The 16,886-nt window shown below is 32.3% G+C and overlaps 1 protein-coding gene across 1 annotated transcript; it reads right to left on the bottom strand.

Annotated features, from left to right (window-relative positions):
• Positions 1-1,784: 1,784 nt before the first annotated feature.
• Positions 1,785-13,509, bottom strand: LOC133337487 (N-acetylglucosamine-6-phosphate deacetylase). The gene is made up of 5 exons (XM_061545708.1): positions 13,299-13,509; positions 2,781-3,046; positions 2,507-2,725; positions 2,067-2,388; positions 1,785-2,008 (listed from the first exon to the last, which is right to left on the bottom strand). Exons 1-5 carry the CDS (start codon positions 13,507-13,509, stop codon positions 1,785-1,787), a joined length of 1,242 nt encoding a protein of 413 aa, XP_061401692.1.
• Positions 13,510-16,886: the final 3,377 nt, after the last annotated feature.

Here is a 16,886-nt window from a genome sequence, read left to right as displayed (position 1 = left end):
TTCGTTTATTAACCAAAATAAAGTAGTCGTTAAGTCCTAGCGACAGATATCAAGAAGTTGACATAAATTTTAATACAGTAGTGTAGGCGATTTATTAGGGATATCACTAGTATTTTGCTTTTATTTCAAATAAGGGCTAATAGATTAGGAAATATTTTCAATTTTTTCATTAAATATTTGGGTTTTAATTAGACCGATATTCTCTAACTTTTTTAATTAAACTCCTTATTATAAACGCATTTTTAGGTTAAGTTTGGGGATGTGCAGTCACTAACTGTAACTGCAGCACTGGGAGACCGTCCGGTCCATTGTGATCTATAAGGGAGAAAGGGGATAGAGAAGACAAGTTAGTAATTAGCGTCGGTGGTTGTAGCAATTTTGAAAAAAAAAAAACAAAAAACAGGTTTCTGATGATGTTGTAGATTAAAGTAAGTTCCATAGTTTAAAGGAAGCTTAGACACGGTGGAAAGTGAGCACCCACTAATCTGTGCCGTCTGTAGGGCAGAACTAGACAGCGACACAGGAGATGTTCAATTGTCTGCGTCTCCTCCTCGCCGTCACAGAGTCTGCTGTAATCATGGTCCCTCTTACTGGTAATGCCCCTGATATTGCTATAACCAGTAATGACTCCTGTCATAACTCTAATTTCAGTTTTTCTTAGGTTCAACAGTGAGTTTTTTTCTTTCTTGATAAAGGAATACTAGCATTGCTACTCCCCCATTTGCCTTCCCTTCTATGGTTTCCAAAATTATTAATTTCATTGGAAACGCCACAAGAAACACACTCTCCTCATCACCTCTTTAAAAAAATGTCTCTTTACAAACTAATTAACACATATTTTGTTTTGAATTGTAACATATTGAACATTTATTGAGTAAATAGCCTTAATCATAAAGTTAATTATTATTTTCAGTTTTTTTCTCTTGTCTTGGCAAATGAATTCCTAACAACCTATTCAATTCAAACAATTTTTCCTATACGATAATCTGAACAAAGGGCCAAGTGCGATTCCAAAAACAACAAGTAACGATGATTTTACGTCAGAATAATTGTCTCCTGAAGTTGTCTGCGGTTACAAAGTTTTGCTTTTCTTCAGCTTATTCACACACCACAGTTTATCTGTGGTTATAAATACCACTGTAAACATACGTTGTTCAAATTGTAGTTTAAATATAACATAATTAAAAATACAAAAAACACATTTTAGGTTTTAACAAATATTATGCGCCTTTTTGATCATTCTTATCTGAACTGTTTATAATCTGTTTTCAAAAATTGTATATATCGATTAAAATTATTTATGCCAGTTTCAATCTGGGGTAATAGTTTACTAATTAAAAGATGGACATACATATTTTGACCGACTCCATGTATAAGTTTATTAATTATTCAAATCTACGCATGTACATACTATGTTACCTAGTTCCTGATTACATACTATGAATACACAATAAGAAACTAACTTCGTATAAATACAAACAAGGTACTATTATTAATTCAATTACAAACAGTGGCACACAGTAACATAAAAACTATACACAATAATGATAAAAAGCCAACCTCAAGTTTGAAGAGAATTTTACTAAGCATTATTCGAAAATGGTCGAAGAATGAAAACCCAATTATTAGGAATTTTAATTGGATATATTTTATAAGATTAAAACGTCTTGAGTTATGATTTTAAAAAAACAATAAAACATTTATTACAGAAGGTATAATAGGTATAAAAACAATATTATACATAGTAAATATGTATGTTGACTAAGACACTCCTGGGGAAACAATCAATTTAAACGTGAACCATTACAGTCAAATATTTTCTTTGTGACATTATTATTACAATACACACATTGGCCATCGATCCACGTTGACAAGACGTTCAAATCATCGTCCAAAATTATAAAATCCGCATCTGAGTCAAAGTCAAGGGTTCCTTTTGACTTTTCTATTTTTAAACATTTTGCTGGATGTAAAGTAGCAGCTTCGATTGCGTATACAGTCGAACAGTCTGAAACATTATAAATTGGATTGATATCTTGTGTGTATATTTTACTATATGGACTTACTTGTTGCTTTCCTGAAAATGCGTACACATTCATCTAAGGGAGCGATACTGCCACAGAGTGTGTTGGTACCGGCAACAAATGCTTTGGAATCCTTTACTTCAAGTTTAAATTGACCAATATGGTGGATGCCTTCCTCCAATCCAAGGGCAGATATGGCGTCTGTAACTAGACATAATCCTTGTGGGTGGGTTCGATGAGCAATACGCAAGGCAGTAGGGTGAGTGTGAACACCATCTGATATAATACCAAAATAAACAGTTTGATCCTTAGGTATAGCATCCGAAGCGAGAAGACCAACTAGACCCGGATCTCGGTGATGAAACTATAATCGTTTGAATATTAAAAAATAAATGCTAATCTTTCCATATTTTTGAATAAATAAAAAAATAATCTACAGTCCCGTCTAGATTTCGTTGTATATGTAAAAAATAGAAAATTACACTTGACATGGCATTGAATAAATGCGTTATTAAAGATGCACCATTTTGTACGGCTACTTCACCATGTATCAAGCTAGCTGTCGAATGGCCCACAGCAACTGTTATTCCTTGGTCCGTTAGTTGTTTAATTACTTTGTCCGATGATTCCAGTTCCGGTGCAAGAGTTATGATTTTGACATTCTTCAGTGTGCCATAGACATTAAGGAGGCCTTGAAATCCCTTAAAATAAAACAAGTAAATGTATCCAATTTTTATCATATTAATATCAAATTACATTATCCAATGTCTTTATGCATTCTTCGGGATGAGCTCCCTTCTTATTTATGTTTATAAATGGTCCTTCAAGGTGAACACCTAGGACTCCGGCACCGTTGGTTTTTTCGGGAATGCGTGGTAATACTTTACGATATGTTTCCACTGGGGATGTTACAATTGTTGGGCAAAATGAGGTTACTCCGGTTTTGATTAGTCCCCTTGCAACTTTGTTGATACCTTCTTCTACTGTATCGGTATCATAGGAAAAGTCAACACCAAAACCACCTGAAATATTACAAAGTTATAAAATAATATGCATAATACTCGTATTTTGTATTTTCACTAGTTTAAAAATTGTAATTAAGGAATCTACTACTTTTACCAAAATGGGATTATCTTCGTTAACTTTTTACACGAAAACTTGGCATAGAAAAAATTGTAACCGGCAATGTTAACTTCTGATTGATTTTCGAAGTATTGCCATATAATATTGACATTTTTACATGTTTCCAGAACGTTTTGTATTACTTGCACTCTGAGAACGATTTTGACATTTTTTTCGATTTAGTAGCTACCATCATACAACAATACAAGGTCGGACAGCTTGAGGTGAATAAGAAAACAGCAACTAGGTAGGTAGTGAATCCTTTTGTGAAAAATAAACAAATTTTAGCATTAGTGTTCCGGTACACGAACATTAAAAAATATTGTAGTTTTACTGTTCCGGAGCACAACGAAATTCTTAGTGTACCGCTGTCGGAGCACTAAAACTCGTAGTGTACCGCGGTCGGAACACTAAAAAATCGTAGCGTACCGCGGCCGGAACACTAAAAATCGTAGTGTTCCATTTGTCGGAAAACCAAATGATGTATTTATCTTTTATTTTTTGTTTGAATAAAATTTATATTTTTATGGTTTTCAATAGATTTAATAAATATAACATCTTTTTAAATTTGCATTTGTTTATATTTTATTAAAAATTAGTAATATTATATTAGCATCAACAGTTTAACATAATAAATATTTTATAACTAAAAAAGGGGCGTCTAGTGACGGCCATCTCGTAACGGCATAAGACTACCTGTACAAAAATCACAATATTCCAATAATATATGAAATTCGTTTTTTATATGGTACTTGTATGTGGTGTTGTAATATTTATCCCAATATCATAAAACTACTTTTTTCATATCCACGTAATTCGTACAATTCTTTTCATGAATAAGCACGTAATAATTATGTTGATTGTGTGACAATAACCAAATTTTGAATATTTTTGCTAAAATTTCCTAAAAGTATGAATCATAGATGGATGTCGGTATAATTTTTTTAAGAAAACATTTTTCTCCTAATATTATGGAAAAAATCACGTTCGCTGTGTAAATTAATGAAAATTTTATCCAAAGCTGTATAATTTTGTCACAAAAACTGGCCAAAATACCTACCTTTTGTAATTGCTAATAAAGTTATATTCATTATTATTTTTTATTATTTGATCTCATTTTACCTCAAAAAACAGAACAGAGGTGGAACGCTACGATTTGTATTGTTTCGACCAGTGAAACACAACGATTTTTAGTGTTCTGAACAGTGGGACACTAACATTTTTAGTGATCCGAACAGTGGAACACTAACATTTTTAGTGTTCCGAACAGTGGAACACCAACATTTTTAGTGTTCTGACCAGTGGAACTCAACGATTTTAATGTACCGCAGTCGGTACACTACGATTTTTAGAGTACCGCTGTCGGTACTCTACAATTTTTTAGTGTACCGCAGCTGGTACGCTAAGATTTTCGTTGTGCTCCGGAACAGTAACGCTTAAAATATTTTTAGTGTTTGTGTAACGGTACAGTACGTTATTTTAGTGTACCTATCCACCTTGTTATGGTACAGAACACTATGGAACGGTACCATAATGTTTATTTTCGAACGCTGCTTTCAATACCTTCTTTTGAGTAATATTTTTACTAGACTTTACAATAGTCAAAGTAGTCGATTGGCCATAATTAAATTGAATTTCTAAAATTTTACACATACACCTTTACGATGATCTTTTTTATATTTTTCTCATAACGATATTCTCTTTCTTGCAGACATATTCATGTTTACATAACTACGAGTACAACTGTTTTGGTGACCATCGTTATATAAGCTACACAATGTAGTGGAATTGCTCCACCGTTATATCGCGAAATCGTTAAATCGCATAATCGTTAAACCAAAATTCTATTGTATTACGTATTTTCAAAATTAATTGTAAAATTCGCTTACTTGAGAACACCCTATACTTGACCCTGTTTCTTCAGAAACATCAAGAATTATAAAATTTTTATATAAATATTTAAAAGAAATCATATAATTTTATTTCGAAATTGTAACCAGGAAGTGGATCTGTCGATCGAGTAAAAACTTATATGAAAAATCAAATGCAAAGGCCACTTTTGGAGTAGTTTGGTCCTAATTTCAAAGCTTTCTATTTGTATCGTTTCTATTGTAATATAATATTTTAGTACATTTGAGTGCTAATTTCCAAAAAATATTTTTGCCGTTCATTCTATTTTTAATAGCTTAAAATACATATCAAGTTTCATATATCTATCCCTACATGTTTCTTTGTAATATGATATTTAGTACTTTTTAGTACCTTTAATACTAATTTCCAAAAATTTGTTTCGCGTATACCACTTCCTTTCTTATTGACAAAGCTGTATATCAAATGTCAGAGTTCTTCTTCCAATTGTTCGAGCGCAGAAAAGTTTTAGCACGAATTTCCAAAAAGCCCGTAATATCACACGCCTACGCACAAATCCCGTCACCAGTCGGTCATTTATAACGCAACTCTTATGTATATATCTATATACTAGCAAAGTACCCGCTACTTCGTATGCGGAAAGGGAATGAAAAAATATTTCATATGGAAATCGTGAATACCGAATAATTAGTTGTACTATAGTTCTGAATTCCACCTCTATTCCTACATTTAATATCAAGTTTATTACCAGTACTCTTCATACACATAAGCACTATTTTCCGAAATCCACACCTTAGCAAAAACGTACAGGTTCCACATGTAATTCCATTTAGAACTTTTCGAACACATAATTATACATCAAGACTACCTCTATACCGTCACCTCCACTAAATTTAGTACCAAAAACCCTTTGGTCCTTCTTTCTAACTCTCTGTCAATGACCAAAATTCTAAATTGTAGGTTTCCAGCTATCTCCGTTACCCAACTTTAAATTTTTCCAAATTTAGTGAATTTTCTATTCTATTTACTATTGGTACACATAAATTCGAGTTTCCAAAGTTGTCTCCATAGCTCATTACTACACTTCAACAGTAATCTAAGTTCCAAATCTCAAGATTCAACCAAATCCAAATTGTTTCAAATTTAGTACCATTTAGTAATTCTCATACTCATAGGTAAGAATTTCTAAAACTACATTAATCCTACACTCTAAAAGTAATCTTACTTCGACTTTAATAAAGTCATTCATTTTGAAAAGAAACATTTGTGTTAATCATTTTCAACATGTCGGTTTTAATTAACGTATTATAACAATTTGTTTTGTTAACTTTTTAATAATCTTTGGTATAAATTTCTCCATTGAAGCCTTATTGGGGGAATTTCGACTTTTCGTTTTATTAAGATTTACTTGGCTGAAAACACGCTCAACATTTTCTGAGGAATGGGGTAATACCATTACCTTCGGTACAAATTTAGTTATTATAGGAAAAACATATGAACCATCACCACGTTTCAAATCAAATATTGCATTCCAAAAACGAAATAAATAGGTTTCATCATTTTCACAAATGTTACCAAATTAAACAACCTTAGTTCGCGAAATTCTGAATCCAATTTTTGTTTTTCATCTTCGTTCACAAAATGTGGAAATTCTTTAAGGATATCGAAAAATTAATTATTCTTTTCATTACTAATATACGTGGGACATATCATAGATACAATTTTAAAAATGCTTTCAAATCGAATCTTTTTAAAATTGTAATAACTTTGTATAAATTGAAACTTAAATTTAATATAACAACTTTTCCGTTCACCAATTTTCTTCTATTTGCCCGTGTCAAAAAACAACAACCGTTAATTTTTATTTGTTTTGTTGCTGTCTACCCAGAGAACGGCACAGCTGATTGGTAGTTTTTCATATATCTGGGTAAACTTAAACTGTTGTTGGCTTTGTAACAATACAAAGTATACCTCACACACATATGCCAAATATTCATATTTTTTTACTTTTTTTTCGCTTTATACATTTTTGATGTTGCCATAACAAAAAGAACCCAAATATTGCAATATCACTAAAATGACCAAAAATCGTCATTTTTGGGCAAAAATCGTCAAATCGTCATTTTTCAATTTTTGACTAAAAAATCGTCAAATCTGGCAGCCCTGCCCTAAATCCATGTTTCAGGATTACAACTCTATCGGTTCACTCACAATTCAAATTGTACCAAATTTAGTACACAGTAGTACAAATTTCCAAAAGCTCCAACTTACCCTAACCCTACAACCCCACAGTGACCCTAAATCCATGTTTCAGGATTACAACTCTATCGGTTCACTCACAATTCTATTTTTACCAAATTTAGTACACTGTAGTACGAATTTCCAAAACTTCCTACAGACCCCAATCCTACACCCTCACAGTTTCAAGTTTCAGGATTCCAACTCTATCGATTCACCCTCAATTCAAATTGTACCAAATTTAGTACACAGTAGTATGAATTTCCATAACATCCTACAGACCCCAATACTACACCCCCACAGTGATCCTAAATCCAAGTTTCAGGATTCCAACTCTATCGGTTCATCCACAATTCAATTTGTACCAAATTTAGTACACTGTAGTACGAATTTCCAAAACTTCCTACATACCCCAATCCTACACCACTACAGTGATCCTAACTCAAAGTTTCAGGATTCCAGCTCTATCGGTTCACCCACAATTCAAATTGTACCAAATTTAGTACATAGTAGTACCAATTTCCAAAACTTCCTAAATACCCCAATCCTACACCCCCACAGTGATCCTAAATCCAAGTTTCAGGATTCCAACTCTTTCGGATCACCTCCAGTTCAAATTGTACGATATTTAGTACACAGTAGTACGAATTTCGAAAACTGCTTACTTACCCCAAACAGAGATGCTAAATCCAAGTTTCAGGATTACAACTCTTTCGTTTCACTCACAATTCAAATTGTACCAAATTTAGTACACAGCAGTACGAATTTCCAAAACGTCCCACTTAACCCAAACTTTCACCCCCAGAGTGATCCTAAATCCAAGATTTAGGATTCCAAATCTATCGGTTCACCCACAATTCAAATTGTACCAAATTTAGTACACATTAGTAAAAATTTTTAAAACTTCCTACATATCTCGATCTTACACCCCACCCAAATTTCATGATTCTAGCTCTATTGGTTTGCATAAAATTCAAATTGTACCAATTTTAGTAACATTTAGTACCCATGAATATAAATTACTGAAACTGGGTAAAAAATTCCAAAACTACGTACATTCCCAATCCTACACTCCGACGATAATGTTAATTTCAAATTTCAGGATTCCAGCTTGATTTGGATCTCCAAATTAAATTTGTTCCAAATATAGTATCATATATAGTACTTTTCGTACACATGAGTACACGCTTTCAAAACCATCTCCTTAAATGGACTCTACATCTCATCCCTAATTCGCATTCCAAATTTCAAGTTTTTAGCTCTATCAATTCACATGCTACGAAATTGTACAAAATTAAGTACATTTTAGTACTTTTTGGATATTTATAGTTCGAATTTCCAAAAACCCGTTGGTACATCTATCCTACACTCAGCGTCTACCAATCCAAATTTCAGAGTTATAGCTCTACCGGTTCGCCAAATACAAATGGTATCATATTTAGTACTTTTCGTACCGTTCTAGTACGAATTTCCAAAAACGCTTTTGTACATCTTCCTAACTTTACATCAGTGACCCACATTCTAAATTTCAGAATTCTAGCTCTTCCCGTTCGCCTAATACAAAGGGTACCATATTTGGTACATTTTAGTACTTTTCGTACCCTTCTAGTTCGAGTTTCCAAAAACCCAGCCTTATCTCACGCCTACACACCAACACCAACCCACACACAAAATTTCAAGCTTCTAGCTTTAGCCGTTTCGTCAGGGCGATGATCTGTCAGTCACTCACTCACTTAACACTAAGCTCTTTTATATATAGCATTTCCAGATTAAATGAAACCTTTTACAAATTAAATGAAACCTTTTCCAAATTAAATGAAACCTTTTCCACTTGAAATGAAACCTTTTACAAATAGAATGAAACCTTTTCCAATTGAAATGAAACCTTTTACAAATAGAATGAAACTTTTTCCAAATTAAATGAAACCTTTATTCTTATCTAAGGAAATATAATATTTGCACTAATTTTAAACCAATATTTGAAAATTAAATCAAAGAATATTAACAAATATAGTTGTATGGCTATGTAATTAACATAAATATTCTTTAATTCGGTGTGATTTCATTTAATATCTTTACTACATAAAACTAAATAAATAGTAATACAAACTGAGGTATTTCTTGACATTATAATAAATAAATATTTAAGAACAGGAATTGAATACCCGGTCCTAAATGCGAAATACATATTTGACTTAATAAATTGTTGATGATAAGGTAACTGCTTATCTTAATGAAGGGGTTCCCGACTTGCAGCTTGTGGGATTTTCAAAACCATGTCCATAACGTAGTTAGAACAATCTTGCCGAGTAAGCTTTTGAATACTTCGCTCGATTACATCAACAATGTTATGTTCCATTGCAACGTTGCATCTTTTGGATTCGATCAAATTTTTTATGTCATGTCGCTTGTGTATTTGAGCGTTATTTTCTAACTCTGGATTGATTTTCTCAAAAAAAATTTCTATAAATAATTTAAATCTGTCTGCATTGACACTGGAATTAGAAACGATTGTGTGATGTACAACTCCCGCGTTGTTTATTGCTGCAATTATAGTGACATTACGACCTCTGACCGTAAGCAACACAAAGTGTGCTCTTGTTCCTTGTCTTGAACGGGCTTGGGTTCTTCGTATGTGAAGATTAAATCCACACTCATCAATGAATATTAATTTTTCTTCTTGTTGGGGTATCCATTTTGTAAAGTCTTGAGCATATTTTTGTCTCAAGCCTAATGTTCTGGAGTCATTCATTCGTTCTATTTTAATAGAGGTCCTCTTCAACGTAATTTTTAATTTCCGTAATCCATTTTCTATGCAGCTTGTGGAAATATTTATATCATTTTCTCTCAACAGTTTAGTTTTTATGGCTTTGAGGGTAATTCCAGGTTGACTTTCTATATAGAACTCGATCAGACTTAAAACTTGTGGTGTCAACAACTTAGTTCTATTTCCTCCACGCTTATTTTCCTTCAATGTTCCAAAAAATTAATATTCATTGAAGAGTGTGGATTTAATCTTCACATACGAAGAACCAAAGCCCGTTCAAGACAAGGGACAAGAGCACACATTGCGTTGCTTACGGTCAGAGGTCGTAATGTCACTATAATTGCAGCAATAAACAACACGGGAGTTGTACATCACACAATCGTTTCTAATTCCAGTGTCAATGCAGACAGATTTAAATTATTTATAGAAATTTTTTTGAGAAAATCAATCCAGAGTTGGAAAATAACGCTCAAATACACAAGCGACATGACATAAAAAATTTGATCGAATCCAAAAGATGCAACCTTAAATTCTTACCGCCTTATTCTACAATGCTAAATCCAATCGAAAATGCATTTTCAAAAATAAAATTATGTCCAAGAGCTGAGCTGTGTGACGTTTCAATGGAACATAACATTGTTGACGTAATCGAGCGAAGTATTCAAAAGCTTACTTGGCAAGATTGTTCTAACTACGTTATGGACATGGTTTTGAAAATCGCACAAGCTGCAAGTCGGGAACCCCTTCATTAAGATAAGCAGTTACCTTATCATCAACAATTTATTAAGTCAAATATGTATTTCGCATTAAGGACCGGGTATTCAATTCCTGTTCTTAAATATTTATTTATTAAAATGTCAAGAAATACCCCAGTTTGTATTACTATTTATTTAGTTTTATGTAGTAAATATATTAAATGAAATCACACCGAATTAAAGAATATTTATGTTAATTACATAGCCATACAACTATATTTGTTAATATTCTTTGATTTAATTTTCAAATATTGGTTTAAAATTAGTGCAAATATTATATTTCTTTAGATAAGAATAAAGGTTTCATTTAATTTGGAAAAAGTTTCATTCTATTTGTAAAAGGTTTCATTTCAATTGGAAAAGGTTTCATTCTATTTGTAAAAGGTTTCATTTCAAGTGGAAAAGGTTTCATTTAATTTGGAAAAGGTTTCATTTAATTTGGATAATCTGGAAATGCTATATAGCATTTCCACATTAAATGAAACCTTTTACAAATTAAATGAAACCTTTTCCAAATTAAATGAAACCTTTTCAAATTGGAATGAAACCTTTTACAAATGAAATGAAACTTTTTCGAAATTAAATGAAACCTTTTCCAAATTACATGAAACTTTTTCCAAATTAAATGAAAGCTTTATTCTTATCCAAGGAAATATAATATTTCCAGTAATTTTAAATCAGTATTTGAAAATTAAATCAAGGAATATTAACAACTATAGTTGTATGGCTATGTAATTAACATAAATATTCTTTAATTCGGTGTGATTTTATTTTATATCTTTACTAAATAAAAAAAAAATCAGAAAATCAATCCAGAGTTGAAAAATTGGTTCTTGATAATGGATAACGCTCCAACACACAAGCGATATTACATAAAAAATTTGATCGAATCCAAAAGATGCAACCTTAAATTCTTACCGCCTTATTCTCCAATGGTAAATCCAATCGAAAAAAGCATTTCCAAAAATAAAATTATGTACAAGAGCTAAACTGTGTGACGTTTCAATGGAACATAACATTGTTGATGTAATCGAGCGAAGTATTCAACAGCTTACTCGGCAAGATAATTCTAACTACGTTATGGACATGGTTTTGAAAATCTCACAAGCTACAAGTCGGGAACCTCTTCATTATGATAAGCTGTTACCTTATCATCAACAATTTTTTAAATCAAATATGTATTTCGCATTTAGGACCGGGTATTCAATACTTGTTCTAAAATATTTATTTATTAAAATGTCAAGAAATACCCCAGTTTGTATTACTATTTTTTAAGTGTAATTTAGTAAAGATATAAAATAAAATCACACCGAATTAAAGAATATTTATGTTAATTACATAGCCATACAACTATAGTTGTTAATATTCTTTGATTTAATTTTCAAATATTGATTAAAAATTACTGGAAATATATTTCCGTGGATAAGAATAAAGGTTTCATTTAATTTGGAAAAAGTTTCATTTAATTTGGAAAATGTTTCATTCCATTTGTAAAAGGTTTCATTCCAATTGGAAAAGGTTTCATTTAATTTGGAAAAAGTTTCATTTAATTTGGAAAAAGTTTCATTTAATTTGGAAAAGGTTTCATTTAATTTGGAAAAGGTTTCATTTAATTTGTAAAAGGTTTCATTTAATCTGGAAATGCTATATATAGAAGATATAGTGGTAACATTATTATAAATGATGAACTTCGACGAACGATGGTCGGGTCTTCGAACCGGAATTTGTACTCATAATATGATTGCTACAACAACAATGTGCTTTGAATTCCTCAAAATTATAGTAAAGAATTGGCGTTACAAATCCAAAAATCTTAAAAAACAACATATTTCATTAGTTAATAGCGTCTACTACAATGACCAATTGAAATCTTGGCCTACATTAGAACCATCGACATCTTTTTTCTGATAAGATAATCTTGTTATTAAAAATACACATAACAAATGATTGCAAATATTGTTGATAATTTCTCAGGGAAATGTAATTGGATCAATGATGATTTTTAATAATAACTGAACAACTACAGATTATTAAAACTTAATGCCAATTTGCGAAGATTGTTTATGGTCTTTATATTTTATGGACTTAATATTTTAAAAAATAAAAAACTAGTTGTTATTCACGCATATTTAGACTTTGTGTACATGTACTAATTTATATATATATATATAATTGTATTACTATTTGTTGGATATCACAAAGTAAAATTTGTTATCGTAGCAAACGAAGTTGATTCTTGCAGCATTGTTGTGTTTTTAAACACTGTGCTTTCCAGAGGTCAAAGTGTACACCAATGTAATTAGAATATATTTCGATTCAATTAGTTCTTCCAAAAATGCTTAGGTTTGGGAATACAATTGAATATTTAATATGTACAAAAGATATTCTAGTTCAATTGCTCCAAGCTCTAATTCAGTGCTGGAGCTATTGCTTTCGTTTGTTTTTCATTTAAATTTGAGTACACCAAATAAAGATAACAATTCATATAAAATAACAACAACAACAGCATTTCCATGAACATACCATTGATTTGGAGGTCAATATACCCCGCTGCAATAATGGCATTATTGCAATCGTATCGTTTGTGTGCCAACTTCTTTTCATCGAAAAACACCGGCTCCGGATTGACGATTCGTCCATTCCGTATCCATAAATCATCTTTGATGAGCTGATGGTTCCTTACCAATCTACAGTTGGTGAACTGAACCAAAACATCTTCCCCCGACGACGACATGATCAATTAATTTGGAACAAAAATGAATAAACAAACAAAAATAACGCACCAGGCGAAAACAACAACCGACCAACCAATACGACTGACCAAAATGACGACACTGACTTCCCTTTATAAAGTGAATGATAAACAAAGACCAGCTGTTTCAGGCACTCAACTGTGCGGTTACTTATGTTCGTATGTATGTTGATTTGAAGTGATTACCCAACACAAAGAAACCGCACTGATGTACTGTATACACATAATAGAACAAATTGCCTATACAGTCCAAATTTTTTATCGCTGTACGCAGTAGTATTGCATAAAAGGGAGAACTATCGACGTTATAGCGGATATGTGGTAAATTTTATTTATTCTAGTAATTGATATTACGGCGGTATGAAAAAAGTCCCCAAACAGAAAATGAAATAAGTCCCCAATTTTTTATACACAAAACAAAAACAACTATAATTGGGGACTTATTTCATTTTAAAATTTGGGGAGTTATTTCATTATGAAAAAACCCCCCAAAAATTTAAAATGAAATAAGTCCCTAATGAGAATTTGGGGACTTATTTCATTTTTCTAAAATTGCAATTACATTTTGCGAATTATGGTCTTATTTCATTATGAAATAAGTCCCCGTTTTAGGGACTTATTTCATTTTATTTTGGAGAGTTCCTTCATTTCGGTGGGGAGTTATTTCATATTATAAATAAGCCCCCAAATTTGGGGACTTATTTTATACCGCCGTTATTACAAGGTGAATAACAAACATCAATTTTGTTGGTTGTTGATTCTTCCAGTAAATATAAAATAAATATACACAACAAGTTGTTGTGTTTAACATTTTTCAACATATGACTAAAAACGCATGAAATTAGCGAAACGACATGATTTGGGAAGAAATATCTCCCAGCTGTGACAAATTGTTTTCATTTAAGGGGACCCCCCATTCTCGGGGTAAACTTTTTTTATTTAATTCGAATCTACACTAATTCACGAATGTCCCTACAAAATTTGAAGTGAAAATCTCAAGAACTCTTGAAAATATAGCCGATTTATTGTGTCAGCATCAAGTGACGGCTAAAGGGCATCTCAAACTTTAAACGCGTTTTTCTCTTTTGTGAATGGCGGACACGATAACTCCAAAAATTAATGACCCAATCGATTGCAAATTTTTACACGTTTCTCTGTGAGTGTATAGCTATCGTATGAAATAGGATAAATCATATCGGTGAAGATCTTCCTTATTTTTTAACTTGGTTTTTGGTCAAAAATCAAAGGTCCGCCATTTTGTTAATTTTAGAGCGAAGTCAATAATCCTAGTTCATACGAGGGCCAGACATGTACTCTTTCTAACACCGTTGGAATTTTCGGATTCCGATGTTCCAGTGAGCAGTTATCATGCCCGTCATCAAAAATAAGGAAAATATATATTCAAACATATATTTCAGAAAAATTGGAAATGAAAAGTAAAAACCTGAGTGGTTTTCATAATTGTATGTAGGTGTTTTATACTTAATTCAACTATAGGAGGTGATGCAAATGTGGCATACCCATTTGTTTTTAGATTGCCAAATTTTTATTTTTTATCCGATTAATGTATCATGTATCATCCGATTAATGTACCATGTATCAATTTGAAAATAATATTATTCTAACAATTTAAGAGATATTTGAGAAAATATTTGAAATTCCATTAAAAGTGATTTCAAAAAAAGTGCAGATAATGTGGTATACCACATTAATGTGGTATAGTATAATTTCCACTTCCAATTGATATCTTATATAATTAAAAACAATATGTCTGTCGAGAAGTATGTCTGTTAAGATTTTTAACGAATACGTTTAGTGGAACTTTAATTATACCCTTCACCACACTGTGGTACAGGGTATTATGTCTTTGTGCATATGTTTGTAACAGGCAAAAGGAAACGAGATAGACACATGGTTCCTTTTGAGAATATGCATAGAATCACTTTCTAAGTCGATTTATGCATGTCCGTCCGTCCGTCTGTCTGTCTGTCTGTGCATGTTAAATTGTAAACAAAGTACAGGTCGCATTTATGATCCGAATTGAATGAAATTTGGCATAGGTCACTTATTCGGCCCAAGGACGAACCCTATTGAAATTGGGAAAAATCGGTTCAGATTTAGATATAGCTCCCATATATATATTTTACCGATTTAATGTAAACGGTCCCTATATATCTTTCGATTTGCACGAAATTTGGTACAGCCTAATCATTTAGGTCTATAATGATGTATGCCAAGTTTCGAGAAAATCGGTCCAGATTTAGATATAGCTCCCATATATAGTTTCGTCCGATTTCATGTAAATGGTGCCCCAAAGTCCCTATATATCTTTCGATTTGTACGAAATTTGGCATAACGTACTGAATTGAGCCTAGAGTGATGTCTGCCAAGTTTCGAGAAAATCGGTCCAGATTTAGATATAGCTCCCATATATAGTTTCGTCCGATTTCATGTAAATGGTGCCCCAAAGTCCCTATATATCTTTCGATTTGCACGAAATTTGGCATAACGTACTGTATTGAGCCTAGAATGATGTCTGCCAAGTTTCGTGAAAATCGGTCCTGATTTAGATATAGTTCCCATATATAGTTTCGCCCGATTTCATATAAATGGTGCACCAAAGTCCCTATATATCCTTCGATTTGGACGAAATTTGGCATAACGTACTGAATTAAGCCTAGAGTGATGTCTGTCAAGTTTCGAGAAAATCGGTCCAGATTTAGATATAGCTCCTATATATAGTTTCGTCCGATTTCATGTAAATGGTGCCCCAAAGTCCCTATATATCTTTCGATTTGCACGAAATTTGGCGTAACGTACTGAATTGAGCCTAGAATGATGTATGCCAAGTTTCGTGAAAATCGGTTCTGATTTAGATATAGCTCCCATATATAGTTTCGTCCGATTTCATATAATTGGTGCACTAAAGTCCCTATATATCCTTCGATTTGCACGAAATTTGGCATAACGTACTGAATTGAGCCTAGAGTGATGTCTCCCAAGTTTCGAGAAAATCGGTCCAGATTTCTATATAGCTCCCATATATAGTTTCGTCCGATTTCATGTAAATGGTACACCAAAGTCGCTATATATCTTTCGATTTGCACGAAATTTGGCATAACGTACTGAATTGAGCCTAGAGTTATGTCTGCCTTGTTTCGTGAAAATCGGTCCAGATTTGATATAGCTCCCTTTTAATATAGATTTACTTTAAGTAATTGACGCACCAAGGAACCAATAGGCTGATAGGAACAAAACGTTCTGAAATTAGTATAACCTAACCTGTGACAAGTTTTGTTTTGAAATCGCTTAATATTTGGATAGAGCTTCCATATATATTTTTTTGAAATCGCTTAATA

The sequence above is a fragment of the Musca vetustissima genome, unplaced genomic scaffold (genome assembly GCF_032173495.1).
Source record: "Musca vetustissima isolate MV318-11 ecotype Yass unplaced genomic scaffold, APGP_CSIRO_Mvet_v1 utg32687, whole genome shotgun sequence".
In the NCBI taxonomy this organism is placed as follows: domain Eukaryota; kingdom Metazoa; phylum Arthropoda; class Insecta; order Diptera; family Muscidae; genus Musca; species Musca vetustissima.
The sequence above is the reverse complement of the archived record's forward strand: the minus strand, read 5'-3'. Positions and strand labels throughout refer to the sequence as shown.

Excerpts from the sequence above, each read along its gene's own strand:
- LOC133337487 (XM_061545708.1), bottom strand. The coding sequence starts at position 13,509 with ATGTCGTCGTCGGGGGAAGATGTTTTGGTTCAGTTCACCAACTGTAGA. Across the intron at positions 3,047-13,298 it reads TATTGACCTCCAAATCAATG|GTGGTTTTGGTGTTGACTTT; the intron begins GTATGTTCATGG and ends GTAATATTTCAG. Across the intron at positions 2,389-2,506 it reads TATTCAATGCCATGTCAAGT|TTTCATCACCGAGATCCGGG; the intron begins GTAATTTTCTAT and ends AAACGATTATAG.